Genomic DNA, 26,246 nt, shown 5'->3' with positions numbered 1-26,246 from the left:
TAAGTTAACCATCCTTATTTTTTTATAATTCTGAGAGTTCAGTGTCACATTTCTCCTGCATTCTGTCCCAGGGCTTTTGGTTGGCTCTTATTTAAATGCAAATATTCTGGTCTCACATTGGAGAATGGCCTAGACAAAATTTTTAACAAACTGCTAAGTAATACTATTGACTAGTGACAGTGGTCCTATATGTTTAATGCACACATTAGGAAACTGCTCCAACTATTTTCAAGGACTGAGGTGGGGAAAACCATTTGCTACTTAGAGTTAGGGGACAATTTGCTTTGTGTAAGCCTGGCCCAAAGACCAAAGACTGGCTGTAATAACTGATGAAGAGCAAATCAACCCAAACCAGCAGTATATCCTATAACCAAGACTTCTAGAGAGTCTGATGTTCCTCCAGGCAGGGGTTCATCTGCTCAGCATTGCTGGGGTACTTTGTGGAAGTTCAAATGAAGCATGATGGCCACTGTTGGATACATTGTCTAATGATCTGATCTCAGAATGTGGTCCAGTTTGCTTGCCTAAAGGCCTTTGCCCTGGGCATTAACTATTGGTTATTGATGTGCATTGACGTACATAATGTGCTTGACCTCTTGAAACAGGGACACTAGGCAGACTAATTTTACTTAAAAACAACAGAACAGAGCTGTCATGTTTTAATAAACTCAAAATGTGCTAAAGAAAGCCTGGAGCCAGAGTACTTCTCTTATCTAATGCATCATATCTGTGCTTTTCTTAAAATAAATTAGAAAAACTTTCTGAAAATAACAAGGTCTGAGATGTTGATTGCAGTTCTTTTAAGGTTTGAGGAGAATAGGAAGTTGCTTAACTGCATTCCTGAGTTCCCACTATACATGGAAAGCAGAGGGCTCCAATGGAATAAGCCATACACTGGCTGTCTCCAAATGTTTGCAACCCAGTGACAAGTGGAGGGAAAATGTGCCCAAATACAAAAGTTTGCAAAAGATAATTTTGCAGAAGGAATCACTAGAATGATTAGTGCATTTTCCACCTGAAACAAATTTTATCTTACAAAGTTTGTTGTGGATAAATTTTGAATAGGCCTTTGAAGCAAGGTAGAAACATGATTTAGTAAGATAAGAAGAGGGAAAACATCCCAAGCTCTAGAAATCTCATGCACCAGGACTTAGAGATGCAAACTTAAGTTTGCATACTGTGAAGAATGGGGAAATTTAGCACAAAAATATTCATGAATGTTTTGGAAGGAAGGAAGGAAAGGATGGAGGGAGATAAAAAGGAAGGGGAGGGAAAGGAAGAGCAGAGCAGAGGGGAAAAGAGAAGAGAAGAGAAGAGAAGAGAAGAGAAGAGAAGAGAAGAGAAGAGAAGAGAAGAGAAGAGGTGTATGTAAGGTAATTAAATACATAGGTTTCATTAGGTAGCCAATGAAGAGAACACCACGTGCTATTCAGGCAAGAAAAGAAGTTTATTTACCGAACTGCTGCCCCCACCATGCATAGTGGAGAGTCATGGCTGAAAAGGAAGGGGAGACCCACTCTGAGGCCAGGACTTATCTAGGCCAGGGACAAGAAGAGGTGTGGCCAGGTGGGGGAAAGGTGTGGCCACACTGGATCCTGACCTCAGGGTCTGGGACCCTCCTATGGTCAGATGGGAGGCATGAAACCAGAGGTAGCCCAAGATGTGACCTAGCAGGAGGGGAAGGTGACTGCTTCCAGGTCTGCCAGCTACCTAGGTAACTGATACTGAGCAGAAACTTAGACAAGAAGTAGGGGGATGTCCCTTGTAGACCTTGAGGAGGGGAGGGGAGGGGAGGGGAGGGAAGGGAAGGGAAGACTTGGCTTCCTTGAAAACAAAGGACACACATTTGTAAACATGTCCCTCCTCCCCTTACTAACAGGAAGGACAAAAGTTGATAACTGGAAATGACCTTAGAATCTTACCTCTGTGGCATACAGGAATCTACAAAACACACTTCACTCCTACATTTTATCTATTTGTTTCCAAAATATTTTTACTTTTCACAATTTTCTAGCCCTAGGACCTAAAGGATAGTCTCCTTTGTTCACATGTAAATATAAGATACATATAATAATAAACTTCCATTTGCTTTTGTCTTGTTAAACTGTCTTTTGCTCTAAGGACCCCAGATAAGAAAGCTAGCTCAGAAAGCTAGAGGAAGAATTTTCCTTTCTTACTGTACAATGCAAAACTTCATGGTATAGGGTCACACAAATAGGCCTATTAGGAAAAACAACAATCAGAAATACACTAAAGGGGGGAAAATAGCCCTTTAGTACAACCTAGAAGGTAACAAATAATAGCACCATTGAAATAAAGTATGGACATGGAGGTATAGAAAAGGAAGAACTTTAAGAAAACCCATCAGAAAATAGGGAAAGAAGAAATAAAACTCTCCCTCTTTGCAGATGACATGATCTTGTATTTAAAGAATCCCATAGACTCCACTCCCAAATTACTCAAGCTGATTCAAAACTTTGGCAAAGTAGCAGGTTATAAAATTAACCCCCAAAAATCAATGGCTTTTCTGTATGCCAACAATGAGAAAAGTGTGGCTGAAATCAGGAAAGCAACTCCATTCCTAATAGCCCCACAAAAAATAAAATACCTAGGAATTAACTTAACTAAAGAAGTGAAGGACCTCTATGATGAAAACTTTAAAATCTTGAAAAAGGAAATCAACACAGAACTAAAAAAATGGCAAAGCCTCCCATGCTCCTGGATTGGAAAGATTAACATCGTGAAAATGGCAATACTTCCCAAGGCTATCTACAAATTCAACGCAATACCTATCAAAATTCCAACCTCATTCTTCAAGGAAATAGAAGAGGCAATCCAAAAATTCATATGGAACAATAAAAGACCCCGAATAGCAAAAACGCTCCTCAATGGAAAGAACACTGCTGGAGGAATATCAATACCAAATTTCAAACTCTACTATAAAGCCATAGTAATCAAAACAGCTTGGTATTGGCATAAGAACAGACCTCAAGGGAGCTAAAACAATAGAATGGAAGAAAGACAGCCTCTTCAGTAAATGGTGCTGGCAAAATTGGTTAACTACATGTAGAAAACTAAAGCTAGGAAGTGGCGCTGTAGCTCAAGTGGTAGAGCGCTCGCCTTGAGCTGAAGAGCTGAGGGACAGCGCTCAGGCCCAGAGTTCAAGCCCACGACCGACAAAAAAAAAAAAAAAAAGAAAGAAAACTAAAGCTAGATCCTTATATATCACCCTGCACCAGAATCAACTCCAAATGGATCAAAGACCTTGAACTCAAAGCAGACACTCTGAAAACATTACAGGATGGAATAGGAGAAACCCTAGGTCTCCTTGGCTCAGGCCGAAATTTTTTGAATAGAGACCCGGAAACACAACAAATCAAAGAAAGGTTGGACAAATGGGATTGCATAAAGTTGCAGAGCTTCTGCATGGCAAAACACATAGCTAGCAAGATCAATAGAAAGCCCACGGATTGGGAGAAAATCTTTACTAGCCATACAACGGACAAGGATCTCATATCTAAAATATACTTGGAACTCAAAAAATTAAACCCCCCAACAACAAATCCTCAAAGAAACAACTGCCCAATAAATAAGTGGGCGAAAGACTTAAAGAGAAACTTCTCTGAAGAAGAAAGAAGGATGGCCAATAGACACATGAAGAAATGTTCAACATCCCTAGCCATAAAAGAAATGCAAATCAAAACAACATTGAGATATCACCTCACCCCAGTTAGAACGGCAAAAATCAAGAACTCTAACAACAACAGATGCTGGAGGGGATGTGGACAGAAAGGAACCTTACTTCATTGTTGGTGGGAATGTAAACTTCTTCAACCACTTTGGAAAGCAGTATGGAGGTTCCTCAAAAGACTTCACATAGAACTCCCCTATGACCCAGCAATCCCACTTTTGGTCATTTACCCAAATGTTTACAAACAAGACCACACTAAAGCTACCAGCACAACTATGTTTGTTGCAGCATTATTTACCATAGCTAAGATATGGAACCAACCCAGATGCCCCTCAGTAGATGAATGGATCAAGAAAATGTGGTATATATACACAATGGAATTCTATGCCTCCATCAGAAAGAATGACATTGCCCCATTTGTTAGGAAATGGAAAAACTTGGAAAAAATTATATTAAGTGAAGTAAGCCAGGCCCAAAGAAGCATAGGTCCCATGGTTTCCCTTATTTGCAATATCTAGTATATGTATGAGTCAAGTGGAAAAGGTCAGATAATGTGATGTCAGGAAAATGAACCCTTAGATATGTATTTTAATGTTTTTTTCTTTCATGCATATGTTTCTAATGCATTTATAAGATTATCTCTTTGTTGCTTTGTATGTCCCTCCCCCACAGTATCACCCCTGCTTTCACTATATTTGATGTCAGTATAACTTGTGGAGGAGATGGGGTAAAACCAGTTGTTTAAGGATACAGGTGGACCTGTTGCAACAATGAGAAGTACAAGTTGTCATGTCCAAAACGAGCTTTACAACGTCGGTGCGGGGGGGGGGGGAAGGGGGGGAAGGAGAAGGATTGGGATTGGGGGGGAGGGGAGAGGCTGGGAAGGGATGTGAAGGGTAAACCAAAGGAGGAGGCTGCAATGCTTGGTAAGAAATGTACGCATTATCCTGCCCATGTAATTGTAACCCCTCTGTACAGTATGTTCACAAATAAAATAAAATAAAAAAAGAAAACCCATCAGAATGTGTAGTTGAGAGTATATTGTACATGTTGGTTCTTTAGGAGCCAGACAAGGATTATAAGTCTGATGACTCTAGAACCTGCCACCTTTTTGTCCAAATATGGTAACAGTGAAGTTTTCCCTCCCACCTTCTCTACTGGCTTTTGATAAGAGTGACATTTTGATGCAGACACAAACCAAATTTACCCTCAAAAGACAAAGACTTTCTAACACTACAATAAGCCAAACATTTGCTGCTGGTTTGGTCCAGAGATCAGAAGATCTGAGCAGTTGTAGGTATTGTGGAATATTTTAATTTCCCAAAGTGATTTCTAGGAGAGAGGCCAAATAAAGGGTGAACCAATGTAGCAGTGATACTAACTAGACACTATATTGAAAATGAACTATACAACTTGTGAGGGAGAAGAGTCAGAAGGGAAAAATCTGTGAGAAAATGAGGGAAGAGGTGACCACTGTTAGAAAAGAAATGTACTCATTACTTGACATGTAACTGTAACCCCTCTGCACATCACCTTTACAATAAAAAAGGGATTCAGTGTATATAGCACAAAATGAAGAAGAGTGAGGGAAGGAATAGATAGGGGAGGGCTGGGTGAGAATGTTGAAAGGGTTGACAGTGAACAAGATGTATTCATAACCTGTTTTGTGAAATGGCAACTCCTTTGTACAACTGAAGATAATTTTTTTTTAAATGTAAAAATTGAAAACATAAAAAGATTTGTTTTCAAAAAACAAAAGAAAATAAAAATTCTCACTTCAATCCTTAATCTCAAAGATTAATTATCTATTGTATGTAAGGAGTACTATCTTTGTGGCCATACTAGGCACTCAGTAAATGTAGGATCATTTCCACGCCCCCCCCCCCCGCCCCTGCCGAGAATCTCTGGAAATAAATCCAGGCTACTGATGATGTGCTGAAGCAAGGCCCTTACTTCGAATTAATCATTCTAAATTACACAGAGCAGCTCTTACATGGCTAAACTACTAGATCTCACAATTTTTACCAGACATCACCTGCTATTACGAAGTTAACACTGTGCTGGTCATGCTCTAAGAAATGACTAGGTTGACAAAGGAGGAGGCAACAATGCTTGATAAGAAATGTACTCATTACCTTGCCCATGTAATTGTAACTCTTCTGAATGGTATTTTCACAATAGAATTTTTTTTTAAGTAAAAATCTGACAACAACCTTAAAAAAAAGAAATGAGTAGGTTGAGTTTAACTGTAGGTTTCCTAAAGCAAAGCAAGGATCCAGAGAACAGAAGGTTTGTGTCATATAAACAGCAGTAATAAAATTCTTTACCCTTGGGTAGATAGCTTTATTCTTAATCCAAGTATCCACTAGTGACAAATGAGTTTCTGAAATGCTCACACCATAAACTCTCAGCAAATTCTGGCTGGTGCTTTCATCTTTGCCTCTCCTATATTGTTTTACTGAAGCCAGTGACTTTATTGTAAGGGTGGTACACTTTTCCACTTTCCCAAATGGGAAGATTGTTGCTTCTTTCTCTGTCTATCCATCTCTGTCTCTGTCTGTCTGTCTCTCTTTAAGGCAATACCTTGTTCAACTATCATTGGGGATATCCTGTTCCTCCAAGAGTGCAGTTAGCTTTTTCATTGCTTTAATCTCAAGTCCAAAATCATATAAAACCGAGTCTGCATCCTGTTCCAACCTGTTCCCAATAATGGTGTAAATTTGGCTGAGTAGTTTAAAAGCTGTCAATTCCAGATGCCCAATTTGAAACATGGATCTGTAAGACAAAATGCAGAATACTAACTGTTAAGTTAATGTTTGACATTGCAGTGAAATATGGCACTGGACCTCTACAGTGCACTGTACCACTCAACTCCCTGGGTGGGAGGAGGGGGCCTGCACATGGTAGTATAGATCCCAGGATCCTTTTCTCCACCACACACACATTTCTCTCACTAAAAGTGAATGTTTTCTCTTTATTAGCTTGTTCCCTGCAGCTTTTCAGACAAAGTCTTGCTATGGCTTTTTTTATTTTTTTTGATATACTGGATTCCAATCTAAAATACCCCATGGTGGTAACATCAACAATTCTCTATTTATTCACTGGTTTGTGTGCAGAGGATCCACTATTTAGTTTCTAGACTAAATAATTGACTATCAGCTAGTCATTTCATAAGCCCAACAAACCTACAACATTACTATGTCACCCACACTTAGAGAATCAGAGTCAAGCTGGAAGAAGCCCCAGAATATCACGTGTTCTGCCCACCACAGCTGGACGACTGATTCTCTGATTTGTGTATTAGTAAAAGACATTGAGGATCCCATAAAGAATAATCCACGGGACTGAGGTGCAGCTCAGCACATATCTGGTATGCTTGAGGTCCTAGGTTCAATCCTTAGAATAGAGAGGGAGGAGGAAGAGGGGGAGGAAGGAAGATAGCTGGGAGGAGAGAGGGAAGGAGAAAGAATCAGAGAAAGACAGAGAGAAGCAATAGAGAAATAGAGAGACAGAGCTATTCCATTTTGGATAGTTTATGTAGATACCTGCACAATCAAGTAGGTGGAGTATAACTCCCATTTTTTTTCCTTTTTTGTCGAAGACCTGAGACTCAAATTCAATACCTGATACTTTGCTCATTGGCTGGTGCTTTACTAATTGAGCCACTCCTCCAAACCCATAACTCCCCATTTTTAAAGAATGGCTGTGCATGATGGCTTCCATCTAAAGAATAAATAATTTGGAAGTTCTTGAGAGAAGAGTAAAGACAACTGTTAGGCAAAGGAGATGAACACCAATAAGATTCACATAACAAATCTGGTGCTAATTTATCTTGATAGTTTGTAGTCTTGCTCTAAAGTGATAAGACTTTCTCTTCCCCACAAAATATGACCTCAGTTTAATCTGGAAAAAGATCAGACAAATCCAAACTGAATAGACTAATAAACATTTGACCAGTACTCCTCAAAATTATTGAGATCAATAAAAATTAGGCAAGTCTAAACTGATCACAGAAAAGAGGAACCTGAAGTCACAGGATCAAGTGGACTGTATGATCCTGGATGGACTATCTAGAAATAGTGGTTCACTCTTTATGACAAATATATAACACTGATGAGAGGTGTTAATAATAAAAGAAACTAGACATCGAGGATGTAAGATCCTGTCCAGTCTATATTCTTAACATTCTGATGAACTAAATTTTTTCTAAATGGACACCTTATTTTTCAAAAATGGATGCCATGAAGTGGAATTCAGGAGATGTGTTGGGGGAGGGAAGCAACATTGGGTATTATTATATATTCCTTCCTGAACAGGATTCAAACAAACCCTGTTTTGTTCTGAAGGTTCTCATCCTTGGCTACACAGTGGACACTTGTTTTCCATGTCAGGTCCTTCACTTTTTTTTGTCATTGGTCATGGGGCTTGAACTCTGGGACTGAGAGCTTTCCCTCAGCTCTTTAGCTCAAGGCTAGCACTCTACCACTTGAGTCAAGGCAGCACTTCAGGTTTTCTAGTGGTTTATTGGAGATAAGAGTTTCATGGCTTTTCCTGCCCAGGCTGGCTTTGAACTGTGATGATCAGATCTCAGCCTCCTAAGTAGCTAGGATTATACGCATGAGCCACTGGCGCCCAGCTAGGTCCTTCACTTTTAAATGGTCTAGAATGTAGCCTGAACATTGACTTTTTGTTGCTTTTTATTTTTCTTCTAGTCCTGGGGCTTACTCTCAGGGCTTGAACACTGTCCCTGAACGTTTTTTTCCCCTCAAGGCTAGTGCTGTAGCACTTGAGCCAAAGCTCCACTTGTGGCTTCCTCCCTTTCTTCCTTTCTTTCTGCCTTCCTCCCTTTTTTGTATGTAATTGGAGATAAGTCTTAAGAACTTTCCTGCCTGGGCTGCCTTTAAGCCATGATCCTCAGATCTCAGCCTCCTGAGTAGCTAGGATTACAGGTGTGAGCCACCAGAGCTCCACTGAACATTGATTTTTAAAGGCCCTTTGAATGCTTTTAGTTGCAGTTGAGTTCATGACTTCCCTGATATAGCTCGTCTGCTTCATGTAGCTATGTAAATTGAAATTTATAAACGAGTAAATGAAATAAAACTAGTTCTCTACAGAACATTTCAATAGTGGTAGTCCTATGTGGCTGATGGCTACTGCAGTGGAAAGTGCTGATATAGAATGTTTCCATCAGTGAAGATGAGCATCCTGCTAACTCAGCTCTGGACTGGACCCCACAAGAGGATTAAATGTGGTCTTAAGGGATTTAATTGGAGCATCATTAAATATGGCACATTAAAGTATGTGCCATACTTGGAGCATAATACATCTGGAGATGATTCTTGAAAGTGTGCTTATGTCTAGGAATTTATATTTTCCTGAATTATAACCAAGTCATTAGAAGCTATTGTTTCTTTAATTGCTCCATAACTCCTTGGATATATTGGCTGTTGGCACCAGGAGCTATCTAGCCACTTGAATGGAGATCTCTCTCTCCCCCCCCTCTCTCTTTCTCTCTTTCTCTCTCCCCTCTCTCTCTCTCTCTCTCCATATATATATATATATATATATATATATATATATATATATATATATATATATATATATGCACCACACAAACACTCAAGAATATTTAGTGCTGCTTTCTCTCACTCACTTGGATTGAATATGAGAGCATAAATCTCAAACTCAGACAGTGAGTCCATTAATCACTGGCTCAGCCATTTATTATCAGTTGTAGATTCTCCCTGGTTGGTTGGTGTACTACAATATGTTAAAATAATCTTGTAAAAATGGTTGAGCATTGAGCTCTATTTTGCTCTGTCTTTTTATGTCATAGTGTTGTTACTGTCAGTGATATTGATATAACATTGTTATAAAGAAGAAATGATGCAAGAATCTTAAGGATGATATTCAAAATCTTTTCTGTTTGATATTGAAAGGATCCATCATTTCATAGTCAGCAAGAACTGGATAGATAGTTGACTGAGACAGAAATGGAGAGAAGAATCCTACATTTATGCAAAGAAAGCATGGAAGTTTGGTTTTACATTCTCCCTGTGAGGAAAACTATTAATTCCTAATGCTCCCTTCTACAAGGTACATGATTGTCTTGGTATTTGAACATTCAGACAGCTGTGTTTTCTAGTTGGTGAAAAGTAGATATAGCAAAATACTGAGCAGCACAGAGAAATTCTGTTATGAGTTAGCCTGAGTTATTTAAGTTGTTCTAAAGCTATTTAAATTGTCCAACTAGCAATGGCTCATAGATAAATATGCCTACATGAATGTATATACCACAAATCAAACAGATCAAACATAATGACACAAGTGAACAGCTGTCCGCAGCTGTAGAATATAGTCATACATTCTGGGATTTTCCTCACATGTCAGGACTTTAGAAAAACTCATGGTATCCATCAAAAATACTTTATTGTGAATGAGTTAGAGTTTTGACTTGGAGGAGGGATGGAAAGAAATATAAAACATTGGAGTTATTCACCGATGCTTGATAATTAGAGCTGATGGCTTTAAGATAGGATGAATCATTCCACCTTCATTACTGTTAAATGAAGCAAAGACAAACACTAGGGCAAAGAGAAACACGACAAGTTTTCCTTGCAACATTGTCTTTCTCTATTTCTGTGACAGGGTACCAGGTAAACTTTCTGGCCAATGCATAGTTCCTAATTATACTGCTAAATTGCTCAGTTACAAATTCATAGACATATCTAATGTACCCAAGAATGCATAGACATATCTAATGTACCCAAGAATAAAAGTACTTGTAGTGCTGATTTCCAAGTGCCTCTTTGTGAAACATGGCTGGTCCATCTTGCCTTTACACTTCCATTCTCATTTCCCTTAACTCCACTCACAGACTCAATTCATAAACACAGTGTGATTCCCACTACCCCCTCTCTATATTTATGGGAAACTAAAATAATATCTCTCTTCATTATAGGGCCACCTTTCTAGGACAGCCTTTTACATACATCTCCTTTTCTCTCAGTGCCTTAGGCAATGGCCAGAAAGCCCCATTGGACAGCAGGCTAGCATCCTCTGTGGAATGTGCAAACCATCCTGCAACTGTCCCCCCCCCCCGCCCCCCAACACTAGCTCAGTGTCTCTGGGCATTTCAGCAGTTGTTCAGAAGGCTCAGGGTGTTTATCTTCCCAAAGCAGCTGAACTGCCTCCTGTTTCATGAGCAGAGGAGTGGAATGCAGTGGAAGAGACCCAGGCCACTAGCCACCCAGATTAGAGAGTTTTGTGCTGAGGTCCCTATATGGTTGTGTAAGACTGAACAACCAGCTCTACTCTGTCTTTGCTCCTTGTTTGGGAAGCCAGTGGGAGGGGAGCAGGCCAAGGAGCTATATAACCCTTCCGGCACTCAGCTTCCCAAAACGCCACCCACCCAGAGGGGAAAAGCCCAGCCAAGCACCATCAGGGTAAGTGGCTCCAGCCCAGGAATGTGACTGAGAGATGGCAGAGGCTCAGTCTCCTCTCTCTCTCTCTCTCTCTCTCTCTCTCTCTCTCTCTCTCTCTCTCTCTCTCTCTCTCTCTCTCTCTCTCTCTCTCTCTCTCTCTCTCTCTCTCTCTCTCTCTCCTCCTCCTCTCTCTTTCCTCCATTCCTCTTTCTTTCTTTCTTTCTTTCTTTCTTTCTTTCTTTCTTTCTTTCTTTCTTTCTTTCTTTCTTTCTATCTTTCTTTCTTTCTGTCTTTCTTTCTTTCTTTCCTCTCTGTCTCTCAACCCAATTTTAATGAGATATTCTCTGCAAGGATCTGAGAAACTCATACAGTCCAGTTCCTCTGAATAAAGAGTGAACTTTTAAAATTATTGTAGGTTTTTGTTGTTGTTAATGATTAAAGACAAACGTGCAGTTTGGGTTAGTAGAGGAAGTGAAGAGGGAGATGGAATGAATACGTATTCATGCATGTCACCCTTACAATGTCTGTCTATATTAAATCAGTAGCCCCGATCCTGTGGGATGAAGTCTACCTCTTTACAGTAAGTTTTATAGTTACTTTTATGCACTGGAAACTCTGGGACTTGCCTGTGATTCAGAGTTTGTGTGGGGAATTTTGAGTAGACTGTATTTGTGGTACAGTTGCTGTGACTGAAAGTATGTGTTCAAAATGAAAAGAGGGCATTGGCAAAGTGGTTCAATTTTGTATTGCTGAACTTGTGCCTTTTGCAGGTTTCCTGTGTTGAAGACATGCATTCCTTGAGTGCACCTTGAGCTCATTAGTTAGGGTTAGCATCATTGGCTGTTTGCAGCAGTGCACAGCAGGCAATTACCATCAGCTTTTCTTCTTTATTTCCTCCCCAAAGAAGTGGGCAAGAGGCAGAGCTTGCATCTGATTGTGTGTGTGTGTGTGTGTGTGTGTGTGTGTGTGTGTGTGTGTGTGTGTGTGTGTGTGTGTGTGTGAAGCAGGGAGGTCTGGTTTGCATTTTCTCAGCCTCAGGTTTCCCTCAGCCTTGTGAAGGGAGTGTCACAGTGGAGCCAGCCCTGTTACCCCAGCCTGAACTTTGCTATAACTCAGGGCTTGGCCACTTGAACTGAGACTGGAGTTTTCATGCTGAGATTTTTTTTCTTGTATCTTGTGATTCATGCCTAAATATGGTTTGTGTTTCGAGATGAACGAACACCATCCTTTCCCCCTCCCTCCCACTAACAACTCATTTTCTTGGCACAAGATGTGCTCTACTTGGCTGAAGCAAACCCTCTGACCTGGGTGCAGATCCAAGAGCAGACGCTGGAGCAAGCCTGTTTTACCTAATTAGGAAATGCTTCGCTCCAAATCAAGTGCTTATTCAGGTTAGATGAGGGTTGTAAACTACTGAACCAGCTTCCTCTTTAGACACACAGGAGAATGTAATGATATGTTCCCTTTAGAGATTATACAATTTTTTCTGGACAATTTTCTTTGCTATATATACAAATTCATACACATAATATAGATTATATTCACATAATATATTATGCATATGTATACATTATACTGTATATATGTGTATATTTTATGTATTATATGTGTATATGTAATATGTGTGTATGTTATGCATAAATTTTGATATATGAATTAAAATATGTATGTATACACATATATGTATATATGTATATACACATGTGTATATGTTTGTGTGTGTATATATGTGTATATGTGTATATATACATAGTGTATGTGAACATTCACATACACTATATGTATTATGTATGTGTATATTATGTGTATATACATATAGTGTATGTGAATATTTACATACACTATGTGTATATACATATACCTATATATGTATATTTGTATAAAATATATATGTACATATAATGTATATATGAATATTGAGATATTTTTCTTCATTTTTACTAATGATGGTGTTTAGTCTATATTTCTAAATATATTCAAATACTGATCCACATCAGCCCTGATGAATAAAATAGATTATTTGGCATATCCCTTTCTACTTTCTATGTGTTTTCAGCCCTTGCTCTCAGTTTGAAGAGTACCCTCAGTACAGGTGCAGCCTGGGTCCTGGTTCCTTGGTGTCGTTGTCTCTGACAAACACCTGAACACTGCTGTGTCTTCTGTTGTGTCTCCAGGTGGTTATCTTTTGTCTTCCATCTCTTTGTAATCTGCTATACTAATCTTCTAAGAAGGAAGTTGAGCATAAAATAATGTCTAGAATAAAAGTAGAATAAAAGAGAAAAGGAAAGGACAAGTCATTGACAAGTCCCATTTTCCCATTCTTGCAAGTAGAATCCACACATTGAAAATTGTCCATCTAATTTTAGGGCAATGTATAAAGAAAGCAAGAATTTGATGTGAAAAAAATCTGGATTGTATTAATAGCTATATAATGCCATTAATAACAATGATGAAAATCATTTTTATTGAGGACTTATACATATATGCCACTGTGAATAAGTTTAAATGCATTTCCAAAAACAACACCCTCCCACCCTAGAATTCTATGTGTATGTGTTGCTATTATTGTTGTTTAATAGTAAAGGGGATTGTGACTAAGAGAAGTTGAATAACTTGATAAATCATAACTTCTAATTGGTGGAGCCAGTTCCCTCCCAGGACACACAGTAACTTTATTTCTTTTTTTGGTTGTTCATGGGGCTTGAACTCTGGGCCTGGGCACTGCCCCTGAGCTCTTCAGCCCAAGGCTAGTGCTCTACCACTTGAGACACAGTGCCACTTCCAGTTTTCTAGTAGTTTATTGGAGGTAAGAGTCTCATAGACTTTCTTGCCCAGGCTGACTTTGAACCGTGATCCCCAGATCTCAGCCTCTTGAGTAGCTAGGTGTGAGCCACCACCAATGCCTAACTAGTGACTTTTAAAATAAATAATACTTTGTCATCCATTGTCCTAAATGTGCCAGTGGGGATATTGGATAGATGACTTGAATTTTCCTAAGTTTGGTTTTTGTTTTATGAGTTAAGAGATAGTATTTCATGACCTGATCATACAATATGTTATCTCAACTTAGATTGATGTTATTTGTAAATGGCCAGGCAAGAGGAATCCCTTTGCAAAATGCTTTCTGCTCTGAAGGTTCTGGGCATTTGGGATATTCAACCTTGATTTTGTGGGAATGGTCTGATAAAACTCCAATTGTGAGAGCTGATTTCCTTCCAATAACTTCCTTTCCTACCTAGGTCTGGTAATTAGATTACCAATTTAAGAGAAGTCTGGTTTGGGGATGGGACTTAGTAGTGGAGCACTTGCCTAACATATGTAAGACATTGGATTAGATCTTCAGCATTGAAAAAAGCAAAATAATCTTGTTCAGCCTGAAATCTTGACTGAGATGTCAATGTTATCAATGCTAGCTGAAGAACAATGAACATCCCTTTCTTTACAAAACACTTCTAATTCTGTTTGGAAAAATGGGAAGGATCCTGGATTAAGAGCCACAGGAGAGCAAGGGCCACCAACCTCTAGTTTTTCTGACTCTAGTTCTGATTCCAGTATCTCCTGTACTCTTGAAAATTATTTCTCCTAGAATTTCTTTTTTGTAAAAAGTGAGAGCATTGAATAGAAATACCCTCTGATTAGGAGCCTTCAGTACTTCTGCATCAGCCTTTCCAATTTTATCAAGGAATCCAATCTTAAAAAGGATTATAAAAATACTGTTTCATAATCAAAAGAGTATATACTCAACTAAAAAATGTGACAGAATCAGGGAAGAAAATTTAAAATACTGGCACTTCAAAATAATTCAAGCAAAATCTTTGGTAAATAGAACAAATCTTTTTGCATAAACAAGTGATTTTATTGGATCACACAATAGTGCAATCTTGAATCTGCTATTCTTAAATAAGAATATGTTGTTAGTGGATCCTTTTACTTCTTTCTTTTTAGGGGGAGGAGTCAGTTGGGGGGTTTGAACTCACTGTCCCTCAGCTCTTCAGCTCAAGGCTAGCACTCTACCACTTGAGACACAGCACCACTTCCGGTTTTCTGGTGGTTTTATTGAGATAAGAATCTCATGGTCTTTCCTGCCTTGGCTGGCTTTGAACCGCAATCCTCAGAGCTCAGCCTCCTGAGTAGCTAGGATTGCAGGTGTGAGCCATAAGTGCCTAGCTTTTACTTCTATTTCTTAATAACAGAAATTTTCTACTACATGACATGCAATTCATCAAACACACACACACACATACACTTGAAATTTGGAGTTGCAACTTAACAGTGACTTTTGTTGGTGAAGAATAATCATAGCCTCTAAACTTTCAAGCACTTTCTTAAAAAGTATTGATTCCATTTAATATTTGTCTGAGTATTCAAGTCCTTCAATAACCAAAGATGTTTATTTAACCCTTAAACATTTAAAAAATATCCAAAAGTTCTCACAATATACCTAAAAAACATGAAAAGTTATAATACATATGAAGAAATATGAGCTTGGGTGGACACCTTGTGAAAATTCTAGAAACTTACTGAACATATAGTGAATGACTTGTCCCTGTGAGTGGCTGGTCATTAAGTCTGGAATTTTCATCAGTGCTGTGCGGTCTAATGATTCATTTGTTCAGCTTATCTTTAAAGTGCTGGTAAGAACCTGTGCTATATAATAATAGTATGGTATTAACACAGAGGCCAAAGTTCAGCTTTATCAAAAGCTTACATCCTAATCAAAGTACTTCAAGATAAAGGTGATGTTAAATAAGTGTCAGTCAGGGTAATGACACCTGTTAAGAGATGCCCCAAATAAGGGGCAGTAATCAACTTAGTAAGTGCTTGACATCTGGGCTGCTTCTCATTTTCTCTAGAAACCTGTTAAGCAGCTCCAGCCATGTGTGAAGAAGAGGACAGCACTGCCCTGGTGTGTGACAACGGCTCTGGGCTTTGTAAGGCTGGCTTTGCTGGGGATGATGCTCCCAGGGCTGTTTTCCCATCCATTGTGGGACGTCCCAGACATCAGGTGAGCAACACTTGGATGGGAAAGAGAGAGCACAAGGCTATTGGTTAGATCTCTCTATGTCCTAGTGTGAGTTGTCTTTGCCAGATCTTATGTAACTGTGTTAAACATATATCTGTGAGCTACTAGAGTGTAGCTTAGTGTAGAGTATTTGCCTGGCCTGTGTAAGGTTTTATGACCATCAAGGCAAATTCCAAAAAGTAACTTCACTTATATGTTGATTATTTGGTGGGCAACTACCAGGTATAAAATCTGTCCCATTTTGAATATTCTTTTTTGTCTAAATATCATCATTGTCATAACAATATCATAACAACTGTTAACTGTATGCCAGGTTAGTTGTCAGCAAAATATATCTGGAGAGCCTCTTGGTAAGTTTGTATATTGTATATAAACAAAATATTGGTGGTAGCCAGTGGCAAAAGCTAAATTCTAAAGCAGTGATTCTAAGGCAATTTAAAATCTAGTAAAGAGAATGTTTTAAGCTTCATTTTAATGACTAAAAGATGGCTCTGACTAGTTTAGACAAATGTTTTAGCAATTGATCTCCATATATTTATCCTGTAGTCATCAAATATCAAATATTTGTAGCTGTAATGTTTATGGTAGGCAAACAATACTTAAATTCTTTTTTGAGGAAGTGATAACTTTAAAAGTATGATGTAAGCTGGATGCCCTTGGTAATACCTGTAATCCTAGCTACTCAGGAGACTAGGAGCTAAGGATCATGGTTTGAACCCCACCTGGGAAAAACCCAGGAGACTGCTATCTATAACTAAACAGGAAAATGCCAGAAGTAGAGATATGGCCCAAGTAATGGTAAAGTGCCAGCTTTGAGTGGACAAAGCTAAGCAAGAGTGAAGGACCAGTATCAACATATTACTGCCCTCCCCTCCACATACACACACAACAGTATGATTGAAAAGATTTACAAGAGGCAAAAATGCCATTTAATGAATATGTAAATTTTATTACTTCCTCTCAACAAGTGATTATTATGTAGCAGACATGTGCATTACAACTTACTATAGCTGTGAGTCGATAGACACAATCTCTTCCCTAAGCAGGACTCATCAACTAATATAAAAGATAAAAAGACACAATGTAAGCCTGCTTCTCTCACAGAATCCTTGATTATTTGGAGGCTGGTTTAGGTCTAGTTCCAACCAGCTGAGGGACATCAATTAAGACTGTAGTCATAGTAGGGCTCATATTATTGCTGGTACTAAAAGAGGAAGTTTATCTCACTGATGTAAGTCCGTTGTGATTTGATTGCAAGCAATGCATACAGTTTGGAGAAGCCTGACTTGTAATATGTTGAACCGTTTTAGGGGGTGATGGTAGGAATGGGACAAAAAGACAGTTACGTGGGTGATGAAGCTCAGAGCAAAAGAGGAATCCTGACCTTGAAGTACCCGATAGAGCACGGTATCATCACCAACTGGGACGACATGGAGAAGGTACCAGGACACAGCGGCATTCTCAGAATGCATCATTCCAATGTCCCCTGACTCTAAATAACATGCTATGGCTGGAGAAAATAACTGACTCCCATTGCTCAATTGCACTTTTAGGTTTTGACATTTGTTCTAGATCATCTAGGTCAGCCGAATTTGCGCATTTGTGTCTGCATGCTTGTCTTTGCTCATACTAAATCAAAATACCTTACCATAGATTATTAACTAAAATGGGAGAGGAGGGTGTAAGAAAGGCATACATAGCTGCATGATAGCATTTATTCTGTACTAGACACTGGGCTGACTAGTTACTCTAAGGGTCATAGTATTTAATTCACAAAGAGCCAATGAGGTAAACACTAATTATTTACACTTTCATATTACTCCTTTGGAACTGAAAAACCTGCTTAGTGGCCAAGCTGAGGTTTTCATCCTCATTTGACTGCAGAGCCTGTGTCTTTGACTCTACATACAGCCCTGGGTTTGAATGTGAATCCCATGGAAGGCATTCACGCTCTCTGAGCTTCTGTCTTTGCACCTGTGCAAGTACTGGCACATGAGAGCTGGGAACATTTCACTTGGTCCTGGTTTTGTTTGTCTCATTTTTGTCCCTTTTTGGGATCTTGGTGCCCTGCAACATCACATTATTGTTTCTCTTCTTTCCTCTGTGCTAGATCTGGCACCATTCCTTCTACAATGAGCTCCGTGTTGCCCCTGAAGAACATCCAACTCTGCTCACTGAGGCACCTCTGAACCCCAAGGCCAACCGGGAGAAAATGACCCAGGTGAATATGCACATCCAGCATCCATCAAGTCTAGTTAGAACAAAGCCACACAGAAAAGCAGAAAGAAGATCCCAAACTGCTTCCTAACAATTCTGGAAGCCCACCTTAATGATACATTCTTATTGTAAACACAGACTTTTTACCCTCAAGAGCTAAGAGCTCATCTAGTCACAACTTTCCTGTAACTATTGTTGGGAGATCTGGAATACAATCCAACATCAGTCAACTATGAGTTCAGTATAATTCTGCCAGGTCACATTCAAGTTAGGGCAGAAGTTATAGTTTCCTTACTTGAAGCCATGTGCACACGACCTCCTCCCTCCCCATCCCACCACTGCGATGGTCTCATCTTCCTGCTTTTGTCCTTTGTGAGTGACCAGGGCTGCCTTGGCCCTGCCTTTGTTGTCCTCTGGCCACTGCCAGGCAGGCCTGTCTGGATCTGTCAAGGAGGTGTGCTCTCTTGTACATGCCCAATCACTCACTTGGCTCTTTGGATTGCTTTGCAGATCATGTTTGAGACCTTCAACGTCCCAGCCATGTATGTGGCTATTCAGGCAGTGCTGTCCCTCTATGCTTCTGGACGTACAACTGGTAGGTGACTGGAAGAAATGAGCACTGCGATTAAATGAATATGCTCCAGTGGGTGGGATATGCTGGTTATAAACACATGCCCTGTAGTGGCAAGGTGTGAATTAGAATTGGCAGGGCTGATTCAAGCCATAAAAGATTCATCTTTTCAAGTCTCGGACCTCTTCTTTCTAGCCAGACATTAACAAAAATTGTTACCCTCTTCCTGGTGTTCCTTTGTCCAGCTTTCCCAAACCCTGGCCTACTTTACCTTTTCCATCAAAGTCCTTCATTTCTTCCTTCAAATAAGCAGCTTAGGAATTCCTTCTTTCCCAAGGTTTTCTTCTACTTGACCAGCAGGCCAGCCACTGTGGTGATGCGGATCGTGCTCACTTGTCTTCCAGGCATTGTGCTGGACTCTGGAGATGGTGTGACCCACAACGTGCCCATCTATGAAGGCTATGCCCTGCCCCATGCTATCATGCGTCTGGACCTGGCTGGCCGAGACCTCACCGACTACCTCATGAAGATCCTGACTGAGCGTGGCTACTCCTTCGTGACTACTGGTGAGGCATGTGGGAGACACAAGGAACAGGGGAAGGACCGAGTGTTGCTCATAGCAACTTGTAGGACCATGTGGCTATGCCAGGAAATGATGGGATGGACAGTTGCCACTGGGAAGGCCTCAGCCTAAAGCACATGGCAAAGCTCAGACATTTTTGCTGTGCTAATTATACTGATAACACTGATTACACACACTGTTTCCTCGCAGTTCTTGGAGGTAGTTTTAGTTGTTAGTGTTGTTGTTTTTGGGCATGAGATCCTTGGCTTCTGTATGCTAGGCAAGTATTTTACCATTGAGCTGGACTCTTATCCCTGCTTGAAATCATGCATTAATCTCTCACACTAGAAAATGGAGAAAAAACATGCTGTCTGAAAATTGATAGGTGTGGTGTCTGGTAAGCTTCCTAGATCTCTAAATAGACTTGAGTCTTAGCTTTCTACCCACTTGCAAAGCCAATACATTCTCCATATCTGTAAAATGGAGATAATCATAAATTTCATCTCCCAGAACTCTACTGACTATAAAACAAGATAACACAAGGAGAATATCCTGCATAGAGTGAGTATTCAGTGATTGGTAGCTAATATTAATAATATAGACCCACGAGGCAGTGGTGATATATTTTTAATTGAAGATGTTGTCATACTCTCATTCTCCATAAGAGCAGCATTACCAGAAACAGTTGAAACAGTTGGATCTCCTACCTATCTGTGGTTCTGCTACTGGGATAATCTCATGAACTTGGCATTGTCTAGAATTGTGGTTTCTGGACATTCCTGAGACTTTTTCTAAACTCCTTGTATGAGCCTTGATTTTAAGCTCTCTCTCTCCCCCCCCCCTCGTGTTTTCTGTCAGTCATGGGGCTTGAACCCAGAGCCTGGTTGCTGTTCCTGAGCTTTTTAACTCAGTCTAGTGCTCTACCACTTTGAGCCACAGTGCCACTTCTGGTTTTTAAGTGGTTAATTGGAGATAAGAGTTTCACAGGGACTTTTCTGCCTGGACTAGTTTTTGAACTGTGGGATCCTCAGATCCCAGCCTCCCGAGTAGCTAGGATTATAGACATGAGCCACCAGCACACAGCTTTTAAGGTCTTTTTTTGTGGTATGGAGTTGAATTAATACATTCCTGCTTGCAAAACACCTCCCCAAACTTCCCAGAAGCTCAGTACCTTAGACCTTCATGGTATAGGAGTCTCCAGAGTGTATGCCTGCCTGCCTCTTCTACATTGCCTTCCAGACTCCACTAATGGAGCCTTCTGGACAAGGACTAGTCCTGAGTTAGTTCCTACCTTTTTCTGGAAAGCATTGGGTGTGCTGAAGGTTTGAGCTGCCATCTACCTGGGCCAGGCAGCAAGGGCCTTGAGGAGCTGAGTCTGCGTGAGTGGGAGGAGGAAGGCAGATCGTTAGCATCTGTGTAAGCCCCAGCGTGTACCATAATGTTTGTATGTATTTAACAGCTGAGCGTGAGATTGTCCGGGACATCAAGGAGAAGCTGTGTTATGTTGCTCTGGACTTTGAAAACGAGATGGCCACAGCTGCTTCCTCCTCTTCCCTGGAGAAGAGCTACGAGTTGCCAGATGGGCAGGTGATCACCATTGGGAATGAGCGCTTCCGCTGCCCAGAGACCCTCTTCCAGCCATCCTTCATCGGTAAGCAATGGAGTAGGAAGGCATTCACCCAAATCTCCTGTGTCAGCCCAGACCTAGGGCTGCCAGGGACCTTCTGCTCATGAAACCTGTGTTAGAGGCCACAAGACCAAAAGCATTTCTGAGCCAAGGAAAGGGGAAGTGTCATACTTTTTTCAAGGTAAGAGTTTAAAAGGTCAGCAAAGAGATTTTTGGAAAGGGATGGAAAGGGGAAACAAAGAGGAGGCAGCAATGCTTGATAAGAAATGTACCCTTTATCTTGCCCATGTAATTGTAACTCATCTGTACAGTACTCTCACAATAAAAAAAGAAAAAGAGATTTTTAAAAAATACTCTTTCAATGTGTTGTAGTCAGGCCCAAAGAATCTGGAAAATACTGTCTGTGCTTAGGACAGAAAAACAATGGGGTTTGCAGAAATGTTTACAAAGAAGCTCTTGAAGGTAGTGTTGGGTTTGAAACTTCATTCTTTCACAGCCTTAGGAAAAGCACTTAACCTCAATTTCCTTGTGTATAACATGAAGATTATAATAGTAGCAATGCAATAGAATGGCCAGGAGAATCACAGAAGACCTATAGAGAACCCTTACTTAGCCCAGTGCCTAGCAAAAACAAAATTCAATAACTCAATATTGTAAGAAATGAACATCTAGGTGGTAGCATTATAATTACATTAGCTCATGACATGGCAAAAGATGAAGGGTAAGTAGAGAAATTAACAAAAAGTCAGACAAAACCATTATCAAAACTAAAGAAGAAGGAGGAGGAGGACAAGGAGAAAGAGAAGGAAAAAGAGAGGAGGAGGAAGAGGAAAAGGAGCAGAAGGAGGAGGAGGAGGAAGAGGAGAAAAAGAAGGGGAAGAAAGAAGGAAGAGAAGGAGGAGAAGAGGAAAGAGAAGAAGTAGGAAGAGAAGGAGGAAGAGAAGGAGGAAGAAGAGGAGGAGAAGGAGGAAGCGATAGAGGAAGAGGAGGAGAAGGAAGAGAAAGAGGAGGAGGAGGTGAAAAAGGAGGAGGAGTTGGTGAAAGGGGAAGAGGAGGGGGGAAGAGGAAGACGATGAGGAAGGGGAGGAGGAGGAAGAGGAGGACGAGGAGGAGGAAGAGGAGGGGAGGAAGAAGAAGAAGAAAACTATTGCTTTATTCAGGCAGGCTGAAATGTGCAACTGGGAGTGCAAAGGCATCAGCCACAGAAGATGACAGAGTGCTTTGGATATTTAGGTAGGAGAAAGGGAAAGAACAACAATGGGATTTGAACTCAAGGGCAGCGCTTGCTAGGCAAGGGCTCTAACACATAACCCATGCTGCCAGCCATTCTTACTGTTTTCCAGATAGGGTCTTCTACTTTTTGCTCAGGGTTGGTCTCCCAGTGACATCCACCTATCTCTAAGATTATGGGCATGTTCCACCACATTCAACTTGTGTTTTGAGAAAAGATCTTCCTGGATTTCTTTGGGCCTGGCTGGTCAAAGTCCTCCTTGTCTCTGTATCCCCTGGATCTGGGATTTTAAGTGTGTTCCATTGTGCCCAGCCTGAAATGAGAGTTCTGAGCAATGGTGGTGACACTGGCCGAGTGTGGCACCTTCCAGAAGGCATCTGAAGGTTTTGCTCATAATGAACTGTACACATCCCAGTGTTGAATAGAAAATCAGTTCTAGAAGAGTCCATCCTGAAGATGCTGCAGCCTGGCTTCCTGAGGTTGTAAAGTGGGAAGAAATGGGAAATGGGTGATGTCTTGGTGATTGATCCTGCCAGGCTTTATCCGAGTAAGATCTTCAGTCTGGTTGATCATGTTGAACCTGAGTTTGACCCACCATCCATGGCCCTTATGTCTTTTCCAGGAATGGAGTCAGCTGGTATCCATGAAACCACCTACAACAGTATCATGAAGTGTGATATTGATATCAGGAAGGACCTCTATGCTAACAATGTACTCTCAGGGGGTACCACCATGTACCCAGGCATTGCTGACCGGATGCAGAAGGAGATCACAGCCCTGGCGCCCAGCACCATGAAGATAAAGGTACTATGTAGTGATATGCTCTAGGGTTGTGCCTTTAACAAGATGTTGGCCCTTTAACAAGATTTTCAGGATGGTTCTGAGGCTATATCATGGTCATAGACAATTGTGGGTTCTAGGGCTAGTAAAAATAATCCACATGTCCCATACTTTATATAATTCAGTTTGGTACACAAAAGGATGTGCATTATCTAGACAAACTTGACCTATTCTCACCTAATAGTGTATCTCAAAGCCTAGCTGGCTCAAGTGGCAGAGTACCTGCCTAGCAAGCACAAAGCCTTGAGTTCCAACTCCGGTACCACACAAAAATGTGAAAGGATAGTATGTTTCTGCTAGGCACCAGTGGCACATGCCTGTAATCCCAGCTACTCTGGAGACTGAGATCTGAGGATCATGGTTTGAAGCCAGCCCTGGCAGAAATGTCTCCATGAGACTTATCTCCAATTAACCACTCAAAAACCAGAAGTGGTGCTGTGACTCAAGTGGTATAGTACTAGCCTTGAACACAAAGAGGCTCAGGGACAGTCCTCAGGCCCTGAGTTTAAGCCTCACAACCAACAACAACAAAAAATAGCAGTGTGTTTTACATGTAGAACATGGAAAAATATAGAACACAATGCACCATTTACATTTTATTTGTGCACATATATGCTCATGTATACATTATTCATTCTTTACATTGAAAGGCTGGATTGAAAGGACAGTAAGATTGGGCTTTAGAAAGGACACAAATTATACAAGATATCAAGAGTAGTTGAAACGGAAGGGTATGAAGGAACAGCAATGTAGGTTGGACAAGTGGAGCCTTGTGTGAGAATGTCAATTGTTCACATTTTCAAGGACTTTAATCCTGTCTTAAAAATCTTAAATGTTGTAGACTTAGTAATTGGCTTTCTTTCTCTGCTAAATGTAATCCTGATACCATCTCAGTGGTCAGGAATTAGAATTCTTTCTTCATGTCTGTATCTGGCATTCATTTTTAATATAGCTGCACAAAAGCACAGAGTGATTCCTGAATGGCCAGGCTTAGTTCCTGAGCACCCTTCCCTCCCCCATACACACACAAGGGTTTCACATGGTGTACATTTTGCACTCAATGGAGACCATTCTTTTGGAGGGTGTTTATGTGTGGTCGATGACAGTGCCGTTCACACACAGGAGAAGCAGTCAGATAAGACCTCTTTTACTTATGCTCCCTTCTCTTTTATGCAAACAATGTGCTAGACTTACACACACATAAATGATCTTTCTGGGTAACCATACTGGAGGGAGGAGATAAAGCCAGCCATTCAGCATACAACACAGCCAACCTAGTTGAGGATTTAGACCAGAGAGGAGCCCTAGTTTTTTAAACTCCCCTTGGTGAGTAACATGAGTATGAATCTCAGTCCCAGGGTGGTGAGAGAGCATGGAGAATCATTAAAACCTGGGGCCTGGTTGAATGACACATTGGAGAAAATGAAACTGGGCGAGGTATCTCCGGTAACTCCCTGTAACTCTTTGCAAGTTTTATAGAAATCTAAAATTATCCTCTTCCCTCCTCCTCCCCCACCAAAAACACCCCATAAATTTTCTTTCTAAAACAAAACATCCAGGGGGACCCAGGTTTGTACACTCAGCCTGACACACAGGCGGCCAGTATAGCTCATACTTACATTTGTCTTAGCTATGTTTCTAAATAGGTAACATGGAAACTAACTCCTAGAGGTGGTTATGAAAATACGTGATAACATACATGTGAAATGTTTTGTATAGGGCCTGGAACATAGCAAGAGCTATGCTAATGTCAGTGTGTCGTATTAAGGAAATGAAAACAAATCTCACCAGAGCACTGGAGTAAACAGAAAGTCTTTAAGTCGTGATTTCAGATACACTTTGTCCATTGCTACCCAAGATTTAAATACGATGTGGGGTTTAGCACAGCTCAGCTTGTTTTTGAGTTGCTGCGGATGTACAAGACTTCTGGTCATGCCCTCTGGTCTCTGTGCCTGAGCCATACATCTACCGAAGAAGCCTGAGCATGCCCCTTGTGCCATGCTTATGTCCTTGTGCATAAGGCTTCCAGAGTATCTTGATGTGACCCATATAAGGGGACCATCCATCCCTGAGTCCCTCAGTGACAGAAAATGCATAGGGGTGGGAGGTTCAGAGAGTAGCAATCACCTTGCCCAGATGCAGGAACACTGGCATAATATGTCCTGCCATAATAAAAGCTTCTCTGAAATGCTAGAGCTTGTTTCCACAGCAAGTGTGCATCAGGCTAAGCTCTGGGGCCCAGCTCATAGAATCAGATGCTTTGTCTGGACCCTTTAGTGGAGGCCACCATAGCACTGGGAACCACCCTTGGTTTGCTCAATAGTATGGTAGAGGAGTTAGGGAAGATCTTTGGAAGATCATTCAGGACATCAGAAAACCAAAGGTGAGGAATCTCTAAACTGTCTTCTTGGCTGTATCTTGTCATCTCACAGCCATGGGAGTCCCTACTATATAATAGACTACAGCCAAGTCTGAGAAATGTGTGCCTTGGTACAGTACTCAAGCCCTGCTGCCCTATGTCACTTATGACCTGTTTTTTTTTCTGTCCTGACCCATAGATCATTGCCCCTCCAGAGCGCAAGTACTCAGTGTGGATTGGAGGTTCCATTCTGGCCTCTCTGTCCACCTTCCAGCAAATGTGGATCAGCAAGCAGGAGTACGATGAGGCTGGACCCTCCATTGTCCACCGCAAATGCTTCTAAGACACCTCCTTGCTCTCTGTCTGTCTTTAGCACACAACTGTGAATGTTTTTGTGCCTTCAGTTCTTCTCCAATCCATTCCTAGCCAAAGCTCAGCCTCATTACCTATGTATTTTTTAATAAATCTGAAATATGCTACTCCTAACTTGTGGCTTTTGGCTTCTCATATCAACATCTGGTGGATTTCCTCTATTCTGTTGACTGGAGTTACAAGTTGGCTCCCTCTGGTGGTCCAACCAGGATGTAACACAATCAGGATGGCTGCCTTAAAAGACTTGGGCAATAAGCATAGGCATGACTCCACTTAAATTTAGAAATCAGCTCTTGTTCTTGCAAGTCAGTTTGTGGTTTCAGGTGGGT

At 40.7% G+C, this 26,246-nt stretch overlaps 1 protein-coding gene across 4 annotated transcripts; it reads left to right on the top strand.

Moving 5' to 3' along the window:
• The first annotated feature begins 11,041 nt into the window (after nucleotides 1-11,041).
• Acta2 (actin alpha 2, smooth muscle) lies at nucleotides 11,042-26,031 on the top strand. Of its 4 annotated transcripts, none has more exons than XM_070021145.1 (10): nucleotides 11,084-11,136; nucleotides 13,172-13,289; nucleotides 15,969-16,120; nucleotides 17,449-17,577; nucleotides 18,249-18,359; nucleotides 18,866-18,950; nucleotides 19,331-19,492; nucleotides 20,948-21,139; nucleotides 22,969-23,150; nucleotides 25,745-26,031. In XM_070021145.1, exons 3-10 carry the CDS (start codon nucleotides 15,992-15,994, stop codon nucleotides 25,886-25,888), a joined length of 1,134 nt encoding a protein of 377 aa, XP_069877246.1. In that variant the 5' UTR covers nucleotides 11,084-11,136; nucleotides 13,172-13,289; nucleotides 15,969-15,991; the 3' UTR covers nucleotides 25,889-26,031. The 4 variants fall into 4 exon arrangements, with proteins under 4 accessions (XP_069877245.1, XP_069877246.1, XP_069877248.1 ...); XM_070021146.1 differs by lacking the exon at nucleotides 11,084-11,136 and adding an exon at nucleotides 11,677-11,695; XM_070021144.1 differs by lacking the exon at nucleotides 13,172-13,289 and having other exon boundaries at nucleotides 11,042-11,136.
• The last annotated feature ends 215 nt before the right edge of the window (nucleotides 26,032-26,246 follow it).

This window comes from Dipodomys merriami, unplaced genomic scaffold, assembly GCF_024711535.1.
Source record: "Dipodomys merriami isolate MVZ:Mamm:240054 unplaced genomic scaffold, mDipMer1.0.p SCAF_14, whole genome shotgun sequence".
Lineage (NCBI taxonomy): Eukaryota > Metazoa > Chordata > Mammalia > Rodentia > Heteromyidae > Dipodomys > Dipodomys merriami.
The sequence above is the reverse complement of the archived record's forward strand: the minus strand, read 5'-3'. Positions and strand labels throughout refer to the sequence as shown.

Excerpts from the sequence above, each read along its gene's own strand:
- Acta2 (XM_070021144.1), top strand. The coding sequence starts at position 15,992 with ATGTGTGAAGAAGAGGACAGCACTGCCCTGGTGTGTGACAACGGCTCT. Across the intron at positions 18,951-19,330 it reads TGCTTCTGGACGTACAACTG|GCATTGTGCTGGACTCTGGA; the intron begins GTAGGTGACTGG and ends CTTGTCTTCCAG. Across the intron at positions 23,151-25,744 it reads CCAGCACCATGAAGATAAAG|ATCATTGCCCCTCCAGAGCG; the intron begins GTACTATGTAGT and ends CCTGACCCATAG.